This window comes from Canis lupus, chromosome 4 (genome assembly GCF_003254725.2).
Source record: "Canis lupus dingo isolate Sandy chromosome 4, ASM325472v2, whole genome shotgun sequence".
Classification (NCBI taxonomy): Eukaryota; Metazoa; Chordata; class Mammalia; order Carnivora; family Canidae; genus Canis; species Canis lupus.
In genome coordinates, this window is record NC_064246.1 from 72,999,572 (window position 1) to 73,016,482 (window position 16,911).

Here is a 16,911-nt window from a genome sequence, read left to right on the forward strand (position 1 = left end):
CACAATAGCCAAACTGTGGAAGGAGCCTCGGTGTCCATTGAAAGATGAATGGATAAAGATGTGGTTTATGTATACAATGGAATATTCCTCAGCCATTAGAAATGACAAATACCCACCATTTGCTTCAATGTGGATGGAACTGGAGGGTATTATGCTGAGTGAAGTAAGTCAGTCGGAGAAGGACAAACATTATATGTTCTCATTCATTTGGGGAATATAAATAATAGTGAAAGGGAAGGGAGAAGAAATGTGTGGGAAATATCAGAAAGGGAGACAGAACATAAAGACTCCTAACTCTGAGAAACGAACTAGGGGTGGTGGAAGGGGAGGAGGGCGGGGTGAATGGGTGACGGGCACTGAGGGGAGCACTTGACGGGATGAGCACTAGGTGTTATTCTGTATGTTGGCAAATTGAACACCAATAAAAAATAAATTTTATTATTAAAAAAAAAAGAAAATGCTCTGCATCACTTGCCATCAGGGAAATACAAATCAAAACCACAGTGAGATACCACCTCACACCAGTGAAAATGGGGAAAATTAACAAGGCAGGAAACCACAAATGTTGGAGGGGATGCAGAGAAAAGGGAACCCTCCTGCACTGTTGGTGGGAATGTGAACTGGTTTAAAATTTTACACCTGTGTCCATGTAAGTCATCATTATGTGATTTTCTTGGGATTTTCTTTTCTTTGTTTTTTTTTTTTTTTTTTTTTCTGGCAATGTTTATCAGTGCAATACTTTCCTAATGGAATACTTAGGTAGTGTTCCTCTTTCAATTTTCTGGAAGGGTTTGGCTAGAAATTAATATTGTTTCTCCCTAAATTGTTTTAGCCACTCAGAGATACAGGCTTTCTCTCCTAACCCCAAAGTTAGGTTCGGATGTTGAGACTTGGATCCTTACATGCACACCAAAGGTTTTAAAATGCTTTATTTTAGGGGCACCTGGCTGGCTCGTTCAGTATAGCACACAACTCTCCATCTTGGTATTGTGGGTTTCAGCCCCACTTTGGGTGTAGAGATTACCTCAAAATAAAATCTTTAAGAAAACACAACAGTTTATTAATGACATAATCAGGCTTCATGGCGGAAAGTAAGGCAACTTCCAAACTGGTCCAAAAATGCATTGAGAGAGCAGGAAAAGGAGAGTATGTGTGGGCTTTTATGGTGCTCATTGGTGGGGCTGGAATGGCTGCTTCCTTTCATGTTTGACTGATGACCAGACCATTCTATCTTTCACATATTTCAGTTTGAATTTTTTTTTAAATTAAAGATCTTTATTTTATTTATTCATGAGACACACAAACTGAAAGAGAGAGGCAGAGACACAGGCAGAGGGAGAAGCAGGCTCCCCGGGAGCCCAATGTGGAACTCGATCCTGGGACTCCAGGATCAAGACCTAGGCCAAAGGCAGGTGCCCAACTGCTGAGCCACCCAGGTGTCCCTTCAGTTTGAACTTGTATAAGTAAGTCATTATGGCATTTATGAGACCTGCTGCCTGAGGCTGGTGAGGGAGTTGAATGTTTCTCTGAATGTCTTGTTCAGAAGACCAGCATTGTGCATTTAGAGAAGTGAATTAGTTCCTTGATTATGATCAATAATGTCCGAAAATCTGTAGAAGATAAGGGCAGTCTTGCTTGAGACTGTGTACTTGCCTTTAGTGCGTGGAGACATGTGTAACCTTCATTTATATTTTGGATATCTGTATGGTGAGAGATTCTTATTTCTTTACCAAAATGGAACAAATTTTCCTCTTTATAGATCTCTTTAGAATGTGTTTTTCTTTTTAAGTTAACTTTGCTAGTTTCTGTCCATATCATCTGTTCTAGTTTATTGCTCTCTAGAGATCATAGAATTCTCCTACAGTCCTTTTCATTTCTGTGTGGTCATCAGTAGTGTTCCTTCTTTCATTTCTGTTCCTAGTAGTTCGTCTCTTTATTGTTTGTAAAGTTTCTTGATTATTTCAAAGAACTGTCTCTGTTTTCATTGATTTCTATTGGCTTTCTATTTCCAATTTTATTAATTTCCTCCCTAATCTTTGTTAATTCTACCTTCCATCTTAGGTCTAGTACACTTTCTTCCCCAGCGTCTTAAGGTTGCAGAATAAGTTACTGATTTGATAATTTTCTTTTTTAATATAGGCATTAAAGCTGTACATTTCCTTCTAAGTCCTGTTTTGGGTACATCCCATAAAAGTTTGGTATGTTGTGTACTCATTTTTATTTGTCTCTAAGTGTTTTATGATTTGCCTTGTGATCTGTTTTTGATACATGAGTTATTTAAAAGGGTATTGTTTAATTTCCATAATTTGTGAATTTTCTGGTTTTCCTTCTGTTGTGAATTTCTATCTTCCTCCTGGTGGGGTCAGATACCCTGTGGTAAGTATGTTTTAAAATGTATTGAGACTTATTTGTGGCTGAGCGTATGGTCTCTGCTGGAAAATGTCCCATGTACCCTTGAGAGGAATGTGTGTGTCGTTGTTGAGTAGAGTGTTCAGAAGAAGTCTGTTATATCTAGTGTTCTATCTAGTGGATCAATGTGTGTAAGTCTTCTACTTCCTTACTGATCTTCTTTCTTTCTGGCTTTTCTATCCATTATTCAAAGTGGATGTTGAAATGTCCAATGATTATTATAGAACTGACTGTTTCTTCCTGTATTCTTCTTCTATTGCTTTAGTTACTTTGATGGTTTCTCATTGGGTGCATATATCTTTATAATAGTTATATCTTCTTGCTGTATTGAACCTTTATTAATATATACTTTCCTTCTTTGTATCTTGAAATCTTATTTGATTTGAAGACTTTTGTGATTGATATTTGCTCATCTGCTTTCTTTTGCTTAATACTTGATTCGAATATCGTTTTCCATCATTTCCCTTCCTGTCTGTCTGTTCTTTGGATCTACAGTGAGTCTCTTGTATACAATATGGATAGTTGTATCATATTTTATTTTGTGTTCTTTATTTTTGTATTTATTTTCTTAACGCATTTTCAGAAAAAATATATATAGTTAAATATGTGTGTTTATATATAAAAGAAAATTTTCACTAGTTTCTATTTGAATGCATGATGGCTAGGAAAGCTTCTTATACACTCATGCTGGAAGTGGAACTGGTATAGTTGTTTCTTGATGGTCATCAGGGATGGAAAGATCTTCAACTGACAAGTAATTGTTCCCAGCAATTCAGCTGACGTGCCATACTTGTGCTTTGTGTAGGGGAACAGCACATCCCTCTTGTGAGTTCCTATGTGAATGTTTGTGTCCTGAATGAGTGTGCTCAATGAGTCCCTGCAAAAAGAGGTTGTCCTCAATGCAGTGTCATACGTGTGCTTCTCTGGATAAAGTTGAGGTGGTTAAGATCTTGCTGGCAAGGCTTGTGTGCAGGGCTATTGAGGTAGTCCATGGGAAGCCAGTTACAAGTGATCTGTATCCTTCCAAGATGAAGGTGAAGAGACACTGCAGCTGAGAGCTTGTTGAAATAGGAATTAAACAGAATATATTACTAAATCCACCCTTGCAAATTAACTATTAGTAATGAGATATAGTCAGAAATTTGCATAACATTAGAAATGGGGGTGCTTAGTATGACAGGTCATGTCCATAATGTTGTAGTCATCCACTGCAAGGTATTATTACTTCTTTGCTGGTTTAAGATAGTCTAAACTAGGCCATTAAGTGGAAAACCAGGGGAGCTAATCACTCCTTTGCTTAATAGATCCTTTAAAGTGGGATTTAATCCTTAAAGACACTATCTGTAAGTTGCATTAACAGTTTTAATATGTGGGTCAGATCAAAGGGTCCTATTTTGACAAGCTCATCAGCTTGTAAATGCTGAAACTTTGATTTTATGTTAATTTTTTTACTTGTTACCTATCAAGAGCAACCATAGCCACTAGGAGGTAATGTAAATATATTGCTGTAATGACTATTGGATATTTAATACCAGTAGTTAAGATAGAACATAAATATCTGCCCTCCAACTAATATTTTTGACTCCTAAGACTACTGAAATTTTCAGGATAAATTTGGTGGACTCCACTCATATATCTGTTATTCTTGCCCCAGCATTGATGAAGACAATTAGTGGTTCATCGCATCTGATGTTAAAAGTATTTAGAAGCTCTGGTCTAGAGTCACAAAAGCCAATGGGCCATTCTTCTGTTATAAAGTTTTTTAAAAAGTAACGTTATATTCCATGTGAATCAAAACTAAGAACTCTGTTTTAACTTCTTTCCTGACTCTCTCACCCTGCCGTGCCCCTCTCTTTCCTCTTTATTTTGGCTGCCCTTAGATGTGTTTTGGGAGAGGTTGTCCATTCTAATCTACACATATTTGTAAGTTTCTTCTTCGGAATGTCCCAAATCATATCGAGTCTTGAGGCCACACTGGTGGTAATTTTGAGAGATGTGAAATTAACCTGAGTTTGAATGAACTCCTTGAATTAACTCCATGGGCATGTCATCAGTGTTTTACCCTACTACAACGTTAGTCAAGGTTTTCTTTTAGCTTCAGAGTTGTAATCAGCAGCAGTAGCAGAGGAATTTTCTGGGGTTCTAGTGCACCTCCTACTGTTATGAGTGTGAATCTCATCCTGTGACATGCTGACTACCATTCTTCAAACATTCTGTGGGCTTGTAAACTGGAATCAGTCTTGCCCAGAGCACTGTCTATAATGGGGGCAGTCCTAGAGACACACAACCATTGGTTACAGACTCTACCTAGCCTAATGTCAATCACAGCTCATGCTGAGATCCAGAAGCACAATCCAAGCCGATATAGAAGAGGGATTTGTGTGAGACACATGACCCAGGGCCACTGAAAGGCTAAACCCATACTTTTTGTCCCCAAATGCCAATTATAGAAGCTTGTAAGTGGGATAGGTAAGGATTCCCCTACCTGGGTCTGGCTTGCTTGGCTTGAAACTCTTGCTCCCACAAGAGATGGCATGTTGAGGCTTTCTTCTCTGTTTGCCAAGATATGTCACAGAAGGTTAAGGGGGAGACGTAGCTTGAAAGCTGTCATCAGTTCAACTTCAAAAATGGTATCAGACTTTTTATTACACATGGGGGAGAGGCCAGGATGTGAAGTAGGGTTGCAGAGGACTGCTATTTTTAATTTAGGCCTTGTTTTTTTTTTTTTTTTTTTTTGGCTAATTGAGAAACCTGTGCATGTATCACTTTTAATTTTAGTGAAAATTATTTCTTTTTCTAAATGAGAAATGACTGGAGATCTAGGGTAAAATAAGATCTACATTGAAATACAAAGTATACCATTCACTAAATGTGCACTCTTGACAAATTATCTGGTACTTCTTTCTCACCTATAGAATGGTGCATAGTAGAAACTTTAAATAGAATAATCTACTACATTAAAATGAATAAAAGTGACTATATCTTTATATGGTTCTCAATAAAGTTTAGCAGGTTGCATGACTGAAGAAATGAGAAAGCAGAAAAACCAAACCAAAGTTCAAAAAGCAAATATCGAGTGTATATCCAATCCTTGGAATAAGCAAACTGTGATATCATCATGCCAATGTTAATTCAGGTTGTGTAGTATAATTACACATTTCTCTATTGGTGTTTTATTTTTTTATTGTTTTGTTTTTAGAAAAGAATGAAATTTCATACGAAGTTCTAAGTTGGCTTCCACCTGAAGATCATAGAAAGGAATTTAAGAAATGTTTTGATTTCTTTGTGACAGAAGCTCTGCATGGCAGGTAATTTCTTTTATTCTGTGAGTGAATGCATTGCCATTTTAGTGATATAAATGAATGGTTGGATGCACGGATACTTGGTGTGAGTCTAAGAGGAATGGATGGATGGAAAAATGAGTAGATGACTTTTGCACTACCAATCATTCAATCTGTGTTTATTGCTGCTCTCCCACTGAAAGCATGAATGTATTTCTGTATAGTGAGGAGGACTGTTCCTCTGGATCTTCCCGGCAACATTCACTGACAGTGTTTGCATATATATTCTCCATAACACAGAAGGTGGGACAGGCAACTTAATTCCTCATAGTTGGTAAACAATGAGAACCACCACATCACACTGATTTTTCCTCCCGTTTCCTCACATAAATTCAAGAATAGAAAGATGCTTAGGAATATTGATTTTTTAATACCTTGAACCACTATATTTTAAACTAATTTTAAAAACTCAAATAGTTTGATGATATACAATCAGAGAGTAATCTGAGGGATTTTGTCATTATCTGAGATACATAGGAAGTTCTTCATCTTTGACGTTGAGCATAAAGACACAAATTCATCTCTTGCTTGGTTAATACACTGGCCTAATGCCCATCCTCCTTCTTTCCTTAGAAATTCTATCTGCAAGGTGCCTTTTGGGCTCAGTTGTTAAGTGTCTGACTATGGCTTGATCTGAATTTGGTCTTGATCTCAGAATTCTGGGATCATACCTACCTGCAAGCCCCCGTGTTGAGCTCCAAGCTCAGGAGGGAGTCTGTTTGTCCCTCTGTCCCTTCCCCCATGTGTTTTCTCTCTCTCTCTCTCTCAAATAAATAAATAAAATCCTAAAAAAATAAATTCCATTTGCTACTAGGGGCCCCTAAAATCTAGCTTTTTTTCAATAAAGCCCTGTTCCTTAGTCAAACTAGAAGACCAAATTCTCTCATCTGTAAGAGATGTGATCTACAGTACTCATTTGAAACTTTGTCTATTTTATCTTATGTTGTTACTCATATATTTTTGAATTATATATCTCACCTCTTCTCCCTCAGCTTTATTATGTCAAACTGTTTTTGTTTGTTTGTTTGTTTTTAAGTTGGGCATGAAGCCCAACAAGGGGCTTGAACTTACAATCCTGATCAAGACCTTAGCTGAGATTTGGAGTTGGGTGCTTAACCAACTAAGCCACCCATGTGCCAAGACTGGTTTGACACACATGTTTAATCTGGTGCAATATATTGAACACAGTGCTTTCCTATATTTTTTCAATTTATTACCTTAATTTCTGTATGATTCATGCTCTAACTTTAGAGGACTTTGTATTTAAATTAATATCCTGAATTTGTCAATAATACTTAGCAATCATTCTTCATGAAAATCTTTTAAAATATGATAGAGGATAATTTCAGCCAATCATCTGTTGTCACTTGTAGTTGGTTCTATAGTTCATGTAGACATCTGTATATTGCTAATGAGCTCTCACCTGTGGACCTTCCTTAAGTGGGCTGACATAGTGGTATGTTGTGCAGGTCCCAGGTTTGCTGGGCCTAGATTCTCTCCTCCTTAATTCAAGTAGGAGGCCCATGGGTCTTCAAAGCACTTGTACCTGTAACTTCAGGTCATGAATATTCTCATCTATTTCTCATATGCTGTATAAAAAGGATCATTTTTCTTGTGGGCGCTAATAGGGAAACACTGAAGGATTATGGTTCCTGGGATAGTGTCCTAGACAAGAGTCTTAATAGATATTGTTAAAATTTTAACATGAACTTTTGTGAAATCAGCTGGCATGAAATAGTAATCAGCCCTAAATAGGCTTTTATTTTGTTTGTTTTAAATGTTGATCTTTTCAGGTAGGGAGATGTAACTCTCATTGTTCAGCTTAGAAGTTGGATTCTAATATTATCATCAGAAAGTTCCTTGTGTGAGACAATCTGTCCAATTCAGGATATACTCAATTTCAAATAAAAGGGCTACAGCATGAATATTGATGCCATGAAGGTACTTCCACAGTTTGGTTAGGAATCAGGACGGTCACTCATAAAAGGTCAGTATGCAAATGAAAGTTAAACAGAGCATCACAGACTGTATCAACTAGACATGGAACTCTGAGATCTGCTAGTGTCAGAGAATGTATTCAATGTAGAAACACCTAAATTAGCTTTGCTAGTGGGTGCATATGGATTGGCCAGAGAAAGGGGAGGGGAGGAAGTGAGAATATTTTAGGAAGCAGAAACAACCAGAGTAGAGTGACCAGAGCAGAGTATTCATTGGACATTGGTAAAGTTGGTGGGTTGATGTTAGAGGTGGTCTTACTTACATGAGATTTTTTTTTGAGCCCCAAATATTCCTCATATTGTGAAATTAACACCTCCAATGAATACTTGTCATTACTTTTGTTTTAAACAGAGAAACATTTGACAACTTTGTAAAGTTAATGGGACAACTGGGGATTCGATGCAGTGATTTGCTAAGGAGAGGAGATATCATGGATTTCTTTAAAAATGAGAACTTTGATCTGGTATTTGTTGAAGCATTTGACTTCTGTTTTTTCCTGATTGCTGAGAAGCTTGGGAAGCCATTTGTGTCAATTCTTCCCACCCAGTTCGGCAATGTGGACTTTGGGCTACCAATACCTGTGTCTTATATTCCAGTATTCCGTTCCTGGCTAACCAACCCCATGGATTTCTGGGGCAGAGTGAAGAATTTTCTGATGCTCTTTGATTTTTCCATGAAGAAATGGCAAATCCAATCTACGTTTGACAACACCATTAAGGAACATTTTCCAGAAGGCTCTAGGCCAGTTTTGTCTCATCTTCTAAAGAAAGCAGAGCTGTGGTTTGTTAACTCTGACTTTGCCCTTGAATTTGCTCGGCCCTTGCTTCCCAACACTGTGTATGTTGGAGGCTTAATGGTCAGACCTGTTAAACCAGTGCCACAAGTAAGTAAAACTGTAGCTCTCGGCTGATGATATGGACACCATGCAGAGCTCTTCAGTGCAGAATTGGTGACTCCTCTGCCAAAGGGAACTGGGAGTAATATATTTTTAATTTTATATTCTATTTTAAATTTTATGTGGTAAAACCACTTAATATTAGACTTACCCCTTTATCAAATTTTTAATAGTGCAATTATTGACTTAGGTACCATGTTGTTCTTCAGATCTCTAGATCTTATACATCTCATTTACCTACAACTCTTCCTTCATGGACTAGTAGCCACGCTTTTTCCTCATCACTGTGCCCCCCACCACCCAACCCCTGGCACAAACCTTGAAAACCAGTTTCCACTTTAGATTCCATGAATTTGACTATTTTAGATGCTTCATATAAGTTAATTCATGCAGTATTTGCCATTCTGGCTTATGTCAGCGGAATGTCCTAAATGTTCATCCATGTTTTTGCATATTACAATATTTCTTTCTTTTTAATGTATTCCATTATATATATATATATATACAATTTCTTTAGCCATTCATCTTTTGAATGGATATTTTGGTTGTTAACATATCTTGGGTATTGTGAATAGTGCTTCAATAAATATGGGAATGCAGGCATCTCTTTGGGATCCTAATTTCCATCTTTTGGGTACAGAAAGAGAAATCAGATTGCTCCATGATATGGTGTTCTATTTTTAATTTCAGTGGGAATTTCCATACTTTTTCCATAGTGGCTTCACCATTTTCATTCCCAACAACAGTTGTAAGGCTTGGTCTTTCTCCATATTCTCAACACATGTCTTATATTTTTTAATAATAACCATACTAATAGATATGAAATGACATTTCATTGTATAATTGATTTACATTTCCCTGATGACTAGTATTGTTGAGCATTTTTTCATATATCTGCTTGCCATTTGCATGTTGTGTTTGGATAAATGTCTATTCCAGTCCTTAGCCTATTTTTTAATGTGGGTATAAGATTTTTTTTTTCTATTGAGTTGTCATCTTTCCTATGCATCTTGGAAATTAATCTCTTATCAGGAATAGTTTGCAAATATTTTCCATTCTGTAGGTTGTCTGTTGCTCTGTTGATTATTTCTTTTTGCAGTGCAGAAGCTTTCTAGCTTCATGAGTCCCAACTGGTTTTGTTCTTGTAGGTATTATTTATTTTGGTGTTCACTTTGAATTTGACATTTTAGTTTCTTGTGCATTGTGCTATATCATTGCAATCATTGCCAAGACCAATATCATGAAATTTTCTCCATGTATTTTCCTTCAAGAGCTTTCATGTTTAAATCTTTTATCCATTTTGAGTTGAGTTTTTTGTATGGTGTTAAGGTGAGGGTCGAATTTTATACTTGTTCTTGTGGATATACACATGCTGGGGGTAGGGATGCTGGTGAGAGAGTGTTTCCATAACTATTTTCTGGCTTCGGTGGACTGGTTACACATTTGCCTGCAGTTCAGTCTGTCTTTAGTTCTTTCTTTCTTTCTTTCTTTCTTTCTTTCTTTCTTTCTTTCTTTCTTTCTTTCTTTTTTAATGTTTCTGTTAGGGAATGAGAGCATGGAGCTTCTTCTAGTTATATCATGCTCTGCTCTTCTCAATTTTAAATAATAGATTTACATTAATCTTATAATTTTCAAAAGACAGCAAAGTGATTTTAAGTGGTCCTCTTGGATGGGTCTTATGGTGTAGTGCTGGATGGAGTCAAATAGAGCCAGATTAAACAATAGATTAAAGGCTTTGAGCTGGGGACAATCAAACAATGCAGAAGAGGAAAAAAAACTAATGTTTTTGAAGAATTGACAAAACTGTATTAATGCTCATTTTTAGAGCATTAAATCTGAAAGTTCTAAAGAATCATCTAGGGGTGGCTATATAATAATTAATATCACACAAAATAGGCTTATCTCATAACTTTTACAGGATATTAGGATATCTTATAAATGGTTTAATATAACAAAATGAATGTAATACAACATATTATTAGAATGAAGGGGAAAAAGAAATACATCATGTCAACATATGCAGAAAGGTTATTTGACAAAACTCACCCCTTTTCATGATAAAAACACAAAACTAGGAGTATAAAGATACTTCTTGGACATGATAAAGAGTATATAGAACACTCACAGCTAACATTGTAGTCTTTATGATAGACTGAAATTATGTTGCCTAAAATCAGTAATCTAAGATGCCCACTTATATCACTGCTCTTCAACTATGCCCTTGATATATTTTGAAGGCAAGAACAAGAAAGAAAAGGCATCCAAATTGGGATGGACAATGTAGAAATAGTTTGATTTTCATATGACATAATTCTCTATACAGAAATTCCCAAAGAATTCATATACCAAAAAGAAACTACTAGTTCTAATAAATTTTTTTTAAAGATTTTATTTATTGGGGGGATCCCTGGGTGGCGCAGCGGTTTGGCGCCTGCCTTTGGCCCAGGGCGCGATCCTGGAGACCCGGGATCGAATCCCACATCGGGCTCCCGGTGCATGGAGCCTGCTTCTCCCTCTGCCTGTGTCTCTGCCTCTCTCTCTCTCACTGTGTGCCTATCATAAATAAATAAAAAAAAAAAATTTAAAAAAAAAAATAAAAAAAATAAAGATTTTATTTATTTATTCATGAGAGACACACACACACAGAGGGACAGAGACACAGGCAGAGGGAGAAGCAGGCTCCATGCAGGAGCCTGATGTGGGACTCGATCCCTGGTCTCCAGGATCATGCCCTGGGCCGAAGGCAGATGCTCAACCACTGAGCCACCTGGGCGTCCCTAGTTCTAATAAATTAACCCAACAAAGTTTCAGGGGAAAATATCAATGTGAAAATATGATTTGTGTTTCCATACAGCAGCTATGGACAATCTGAAAATAAGATAAAGAAAACTATTTCAATAGCATCCAATTAAACTGAGGAATTGAAAGACATGTACATTGGACACTACAAATTTGCTGAAAGAAATCCAGGAAGACCAAAATAAATAGGAAGACACCTCCATACCATGGATGGTGATACTTGATCTTGTTAAAAGAGCAATACTATTCAAAGTGATCTACAGATTTGATCTAATCCTTATCTACAGTTCAATGGCCTTTTCTTTTTATAGACATGAAAAAGCCAATTTTCATTCATATGGAAATGTAAGAGACCCTGAATAATCAAAGTAATATGAAAAAGAACACAGTTGGATGACTCACATCTCTGACCAATTCATTTTTGCAAGGATTTTGCCAAAACGATTCAACAAAGGAAAGAATAGTCTCTTCAGCAAATGCTGCTGATCCCACTGGATATTCACATGAATAAGAATGTATTTTTCATGCCACATACCAAAATTAAGTCAAAATAGATCAATGGTATAATTAAAAAGGTAAAAACCATAAAATATTTAGAAGAAAAGAAAGGGATAAGTCTGCATGGACTTATTTGGCAATGAATTTGTAGATATGACACTGAGATGAGTAACAAAGGAAAAAATAGATAAATTGGACTTCCTCAGGATTAAAAACTTCTCTATATCAAAAGTTGTTGTATAGAAAATGAGAGGACAAGTTATCAATACAAGGCAAGTATGTCCCCTCACTGCCACCTTTTAGACTCATTCTGGATGTTCTAAGTAAATAAATGATATGTTGGCAAGTGAAAAAAAAAGGAAATAAAGGAAAGATAATATTCAAGGAAAGGAAATGTGACTAAAAAGGAAAAAAGGTATATAGATTAAGAAGGAAGCAATAATAATAGTGAAAGGGAATATAAGGGAAGGGGGAAGAAATGTGTGGGAAATATCAGAAAGGGAGACAGAACGTAAAGACTGCTAACTCTGGGAAACGAACTAGGGGTGTTAGAAGGGAGGAGGGCGGGGGGTGGGAGTGAATGGGTGACGGGCACTGGGAGTTATTCTGTATGTTAGTAAATTGAACACCAATAAAAAATAAAAAAAAAATAAAAAAAAAAAAGAAGGAAGCAATAAAACTAATTTGTTTGCAGATGATATGATGGTCCATTTTGAAAATCTGAAAAAGCCAAAGAATAAAAAAAATAAAAATTCCTGAAATAGAAAGCAATCATAGCAATGTCCAGGATACAAGTTTAATGTATAAAATCAATAGTTTTCTTATATAGTAGCAATGCATGGAGGAATGTGAAATTAAACACACTATACAATTTACATTAGCCACCACCAAAAATGTGATCTTGGGAATAAATCCACAAAACGTATAAAGATTTATATGATAAAAACTATAAAACTCTAATGAAAGAAACAAAAGAACTAAATAAGAGAAAATTCATGTCCATGGATCGGAGGACTCAATATTGTCAAGATTTTAGTTCTCTCCAAATTGATCTATGCATTCATTGCAAACACAGTCAAAATTTCAGCAAATTATATTGTAGATATTAATGAACTGATCCTAAAATTTGCATAAAGAGGCAAAAATCTTGAAGAGCCAACACAATATTGAAGATGAAGAATAAAGTTGGAGGATTGACATTTTCAATTTCAAAACATACTATAAAGCTACAGTAATCAGGACGTTATGATATTGGCAAAAGATTAGATGGATTGCAAATGTAACACACTAGAAAACCCCAAAATAGACCCACACAAATTTAGTAAACTGATCTTTCACATAGGAGTAAAGATAATAGTAGAGAGGAAACATAGACTTCGAAAATGTGGTGCTGGAAAAATGGGTATCTGCACACATACAAAATAAATTAGACTCAGACCCTACACCCTTCAAGCAAATTAGCTAAAAATGGGCCATAGACCTAAATATAAAATGCAAGAGTATAAAACTTTTAGAATATGATATTAGAGAAAATCTAGATGAACTAGAGTCTAGTGAAGACCTTTTAAATGTAAAACCTACGTTATGTTCTGTGAAAGAAGGGATTGATAAGTGTGCTAAGTTGAAATTAAAATTCTGTTGTGGGGCATCTGTGTGGCTCAGTCAATCAAGTGTTTGCCTTCGGATCAGGTCATGATCCCAGGGTCCTGGGAGGGAGCCCTGGTTTGGGCTCTCTGGTAGCCGAGGCCTGTTTCTCCCTCTGCTTCTCCCCACTTCCCACCCCCGGCTTGTACACACTCTCTCTCTCACTCAAATCAATAAATAAAAATCTAAAAAAAAAATTCTGTTCTGGGAAGACACTGTCAAGAGAATAAAAAGAGGAGCCACTGAACAAGAGCAAGTATTTGGAACAGACCTATTTGTTCAAGACTATTATTTAAAATATGCATACACTTTATACACACAAATATACATAGTATGCAAAGAACTCTTAAAATTTAACAATAAGAAAACCAATAATTTAAAAATGAGGCAAAAACCTTCCCAGACCTTTCAACAAAGAAGGCAGACAGATGGCTAATAAGCTTATATGAGGCAGACACCTGATAGAGACCCTTTCCCATCATCTACTTAAATTTCTAGAAACCCTACTGCCCTGTACTGGGCCAGGACAGCAACTGGCACTCTCCCAGGCACTAGCATCCTAGCATTTAGGAATGGCATCGGGACACTCCTAAATGACAATATATATGCCCCCACACCTAGAATGAGGATGAGGATGACCTTGGTACTGGGGCCATGTTTTCAATGAAGAAAAATTCCCAACACGTGGACTTTCCTCTTTATAAAACATTGTTATACATGCAAGTCCTGGATCTAGATGTTGGTGCCACAGTATGCTTTGAGTCCTTTATGGGCAACGTGGGCTATTGTGGTAGTGACTAGATCACTAAAGCTCTCTTCACGTTCATTTGAGATTACTGAGTGTTTTTGTATGGTAGGATGTGTCCTGAGGTTTCAGAAAAATGGCCTCAAGGCTGCCAGACACAATGGATATGAACACAGTGCAGAGAGCAGTGAGCCTGTCTCAGGGGCTATGAGAGCCAGTTCAAGACAGTGAGCTTAGGCTCACTGGAGAGGAGGGTATATTTTGTAAATAGCTGACTTTGATTCCAAGGCTGTCTGGGCTTTCATGAACAACTTTGTTCACCTTGTTTCCTTTCTTACCTCTCTCCAGGAATTTGAGAATTTCATTGCCAAGTTTAGAGACTCTGGTTTTGTCCTTGTGGCCCTGGGCTCTATGGTGAATCTCTATCAGTCCCGGGAAGTCCTCAGGGAGATGAATGGTGCCTTTGCTCATCTGTCTCAAGGGGTGATATGGAAGTACAATCCTTCTCACTGGCCCAAAGATGTCAAATTGGCAGCAAATGTGAAGATTGTGGACTGGCTTCCCCAGAATGACCTCTTGGGTAAGGAGATCCAATCTACTTCTATGTTTCCATTTATGTATCTTTGGGGCTCCACTGGGCAACTCTGCCAACATGGGAAGGGGCATCTGGTAGCAAAAGATAATCTTGAGAGGACAGGAATGGAGTAGCTAGCTGGAGTTCTTAGGAAATGAGACTATACTCCCCAAATGAGTAAAACTGGCATGTTTTCTTCTTCCTTTCTATTGTAGTCCTGATACCTACAGCCAGAAACAATATTGTCATTAGGATGTTTTACCATATTTGGCACAGACAAAGGTTGCCCAGACATGATCCAAGACTATTTGTGGACTCTTAGAACACGTACTGGGGGTCTTGTTGCCACTGTTGTTCCTGGCCACTTGAATATTTGTTAGGCCATGTACCATTATAGACACCCACACACCCACACATTTTAGTACATTCTCATACCCTACAAAAGATGTACTCAAGCTTTCAAAGAATTGATGTTGATGGTGTCAACCCTTCAGTGAAGGCATGAGACCTATTGATGTTGATCTGTGCCAAGATATCCGAGTGTCAGCTGACTAACCTCTTAACCTTATCCAGTTATTTTGTCTATTGAATTCTCTAGTAGCAGAAAGCTCCTTGTACCCCATTGCTGTCATTGTTCTGTGCCACTTCTGGAGCCCCCTAGTGCCACAACCTCTGCCTACATCAAAGATTAGTCCTCAGTATTGTAGCTCACAAATATATTGGAAACTTAAGATAGAGGACTCTGCACATATATTCACAGGGCATGGGGTAGGGAAGAGAATTGTGATTTTCAGAGAAATACAAATAGATTCTGATGCACATCACTGTTGAGAGGCAGTTTAAGGTGAACTCTTCATTATCAACACTTGTTTTAGTTTTGTCTAAATAAGAGTGGGGTGAGCACACAAGAATTGGAAATATTGAGAGGCGTAGAGCATCATTGCCTACTTTAGAGGGTTTTTATGAAATTGACGAGAAGGCAGGTATAGTGTAAGTTTGATGAGTACCACATGAGATGTGATGTCAGTTGAAGTGTTAGCCTCCAGAGAAGAGGGAAGTGAAGGAACAATGAAAGAGAAAGCATGAGACCTATTGAGTGAGAGACCTGGAGAGTGAGAGACAGAGACAGAAAGAGAAACAAAGGTAGAGACAGAATAGAAAGATAAAGATGGATGGAGGGATGGATGGATGGAGGAGAATGCTGGCATCAGCATGCTCAGCAACTGTCTCTGGATTCTAAGTCTTCGATGGATTGATAGAGAGGAATCTCTGTACAGAGACAAGGCCAGAATTTTGTATCTTGGGGAATATGCATCCTCGAGTGTGCCCTAAACTAACTCAGTAACTCCATTTTCTCCAACATCCTTTAAATTCCTTTGTATTTTTTTCTGCCCTTGATACTTTCAAAGATATTCTGAAAATTTTCACCCTGCACTTTTCTGTTCTGTTCCCAATTTGCAACAGCTCACCCACACATCCGTCTTTTTGTCACCCATGGTGGGATGAATAGCATAATGGAGGCCATCCAACATGGTGTGCCCATGATAGGGATTCCTGTCTTTGGAGAACAGGCCGAAAACCTGATCCGAGTAGAAGCCAAAAAGTTTGGTGTCTCTATCCAGTTAAAGCAGGTCAAGGCAGAGACATTGGCTCTGAAGATGAAGCAAGTCATAGAAGACAAGAGGTATGGAGCTCTTGTGGCCACTTGGGTTTGTGGTTACTTAGGCTGAAAGAAGACATCAAATACAAGAGCACGGTGTGGCTTTATTTATTTATTTATTTATTTATTTATTTTTTGCTATAAAAGTTGAAGCTTCCAAACTTCCATGGAATAATATGTGTGTGATGCTAATGGCTGGCCTGTTTCCCCTGAGGGCAAGACTGGGCAATTTAGGTTAGATGTTAGGTTCAAGAACAGTTTCTACCTTAAGGGTTTTGAGGACTCTGACTCTACACAGGGTCTGTGAGAGGTCTTATATTTTGGGGCTGCTGATAGTAGAATTACACT

At 37.4% G+C, this 16,911-nt stretch overlaps 1 protein-coding gene across 5 annotated transcripts in view; it reads left to right on the forward strand.

Annotated features, from left to right (window-relative positions):
- Nucleotides 1-16,911, forward strand: part of LOC112652725 (UDP-glucuronosyltransferase 3A1-like) — a 119,545-nt gene that overhangs the window by 101,247 nt on the left and 1,387 nt on the right. For 2 of the 5 annotated variants that reach the window (XM_049109358.1, XM_025436390.3), the window contains 4 exons: nucleotides 5,609-5,717; nucleotides 8,100-8,631; nucleotides 14,678-14,909; nucleotides 16,368-16,587. The exons of 2 other annotated variants lie outside the window; for them this stretch is intronic. In XM_049109358.1, the coding sequence (XP_048965315.1) occupies nucleotides 5,609-5,717; nucleotides 8,100-8,631; nucleotides 14,678-14,909; nucleotides 16,368-16,587 (1,093 nt within the window). The remainder of the gene's footprint in view (nucleotides 1-5,608; nucleotides 5,718-8,099; nucleotides 8,632-14,677; nucleotides 14,910-16,367; nucleotides 16,588-16,911) is intronic. One more of the 5 variants, XM_049109355.1, reaches the window with a different exon arrangement.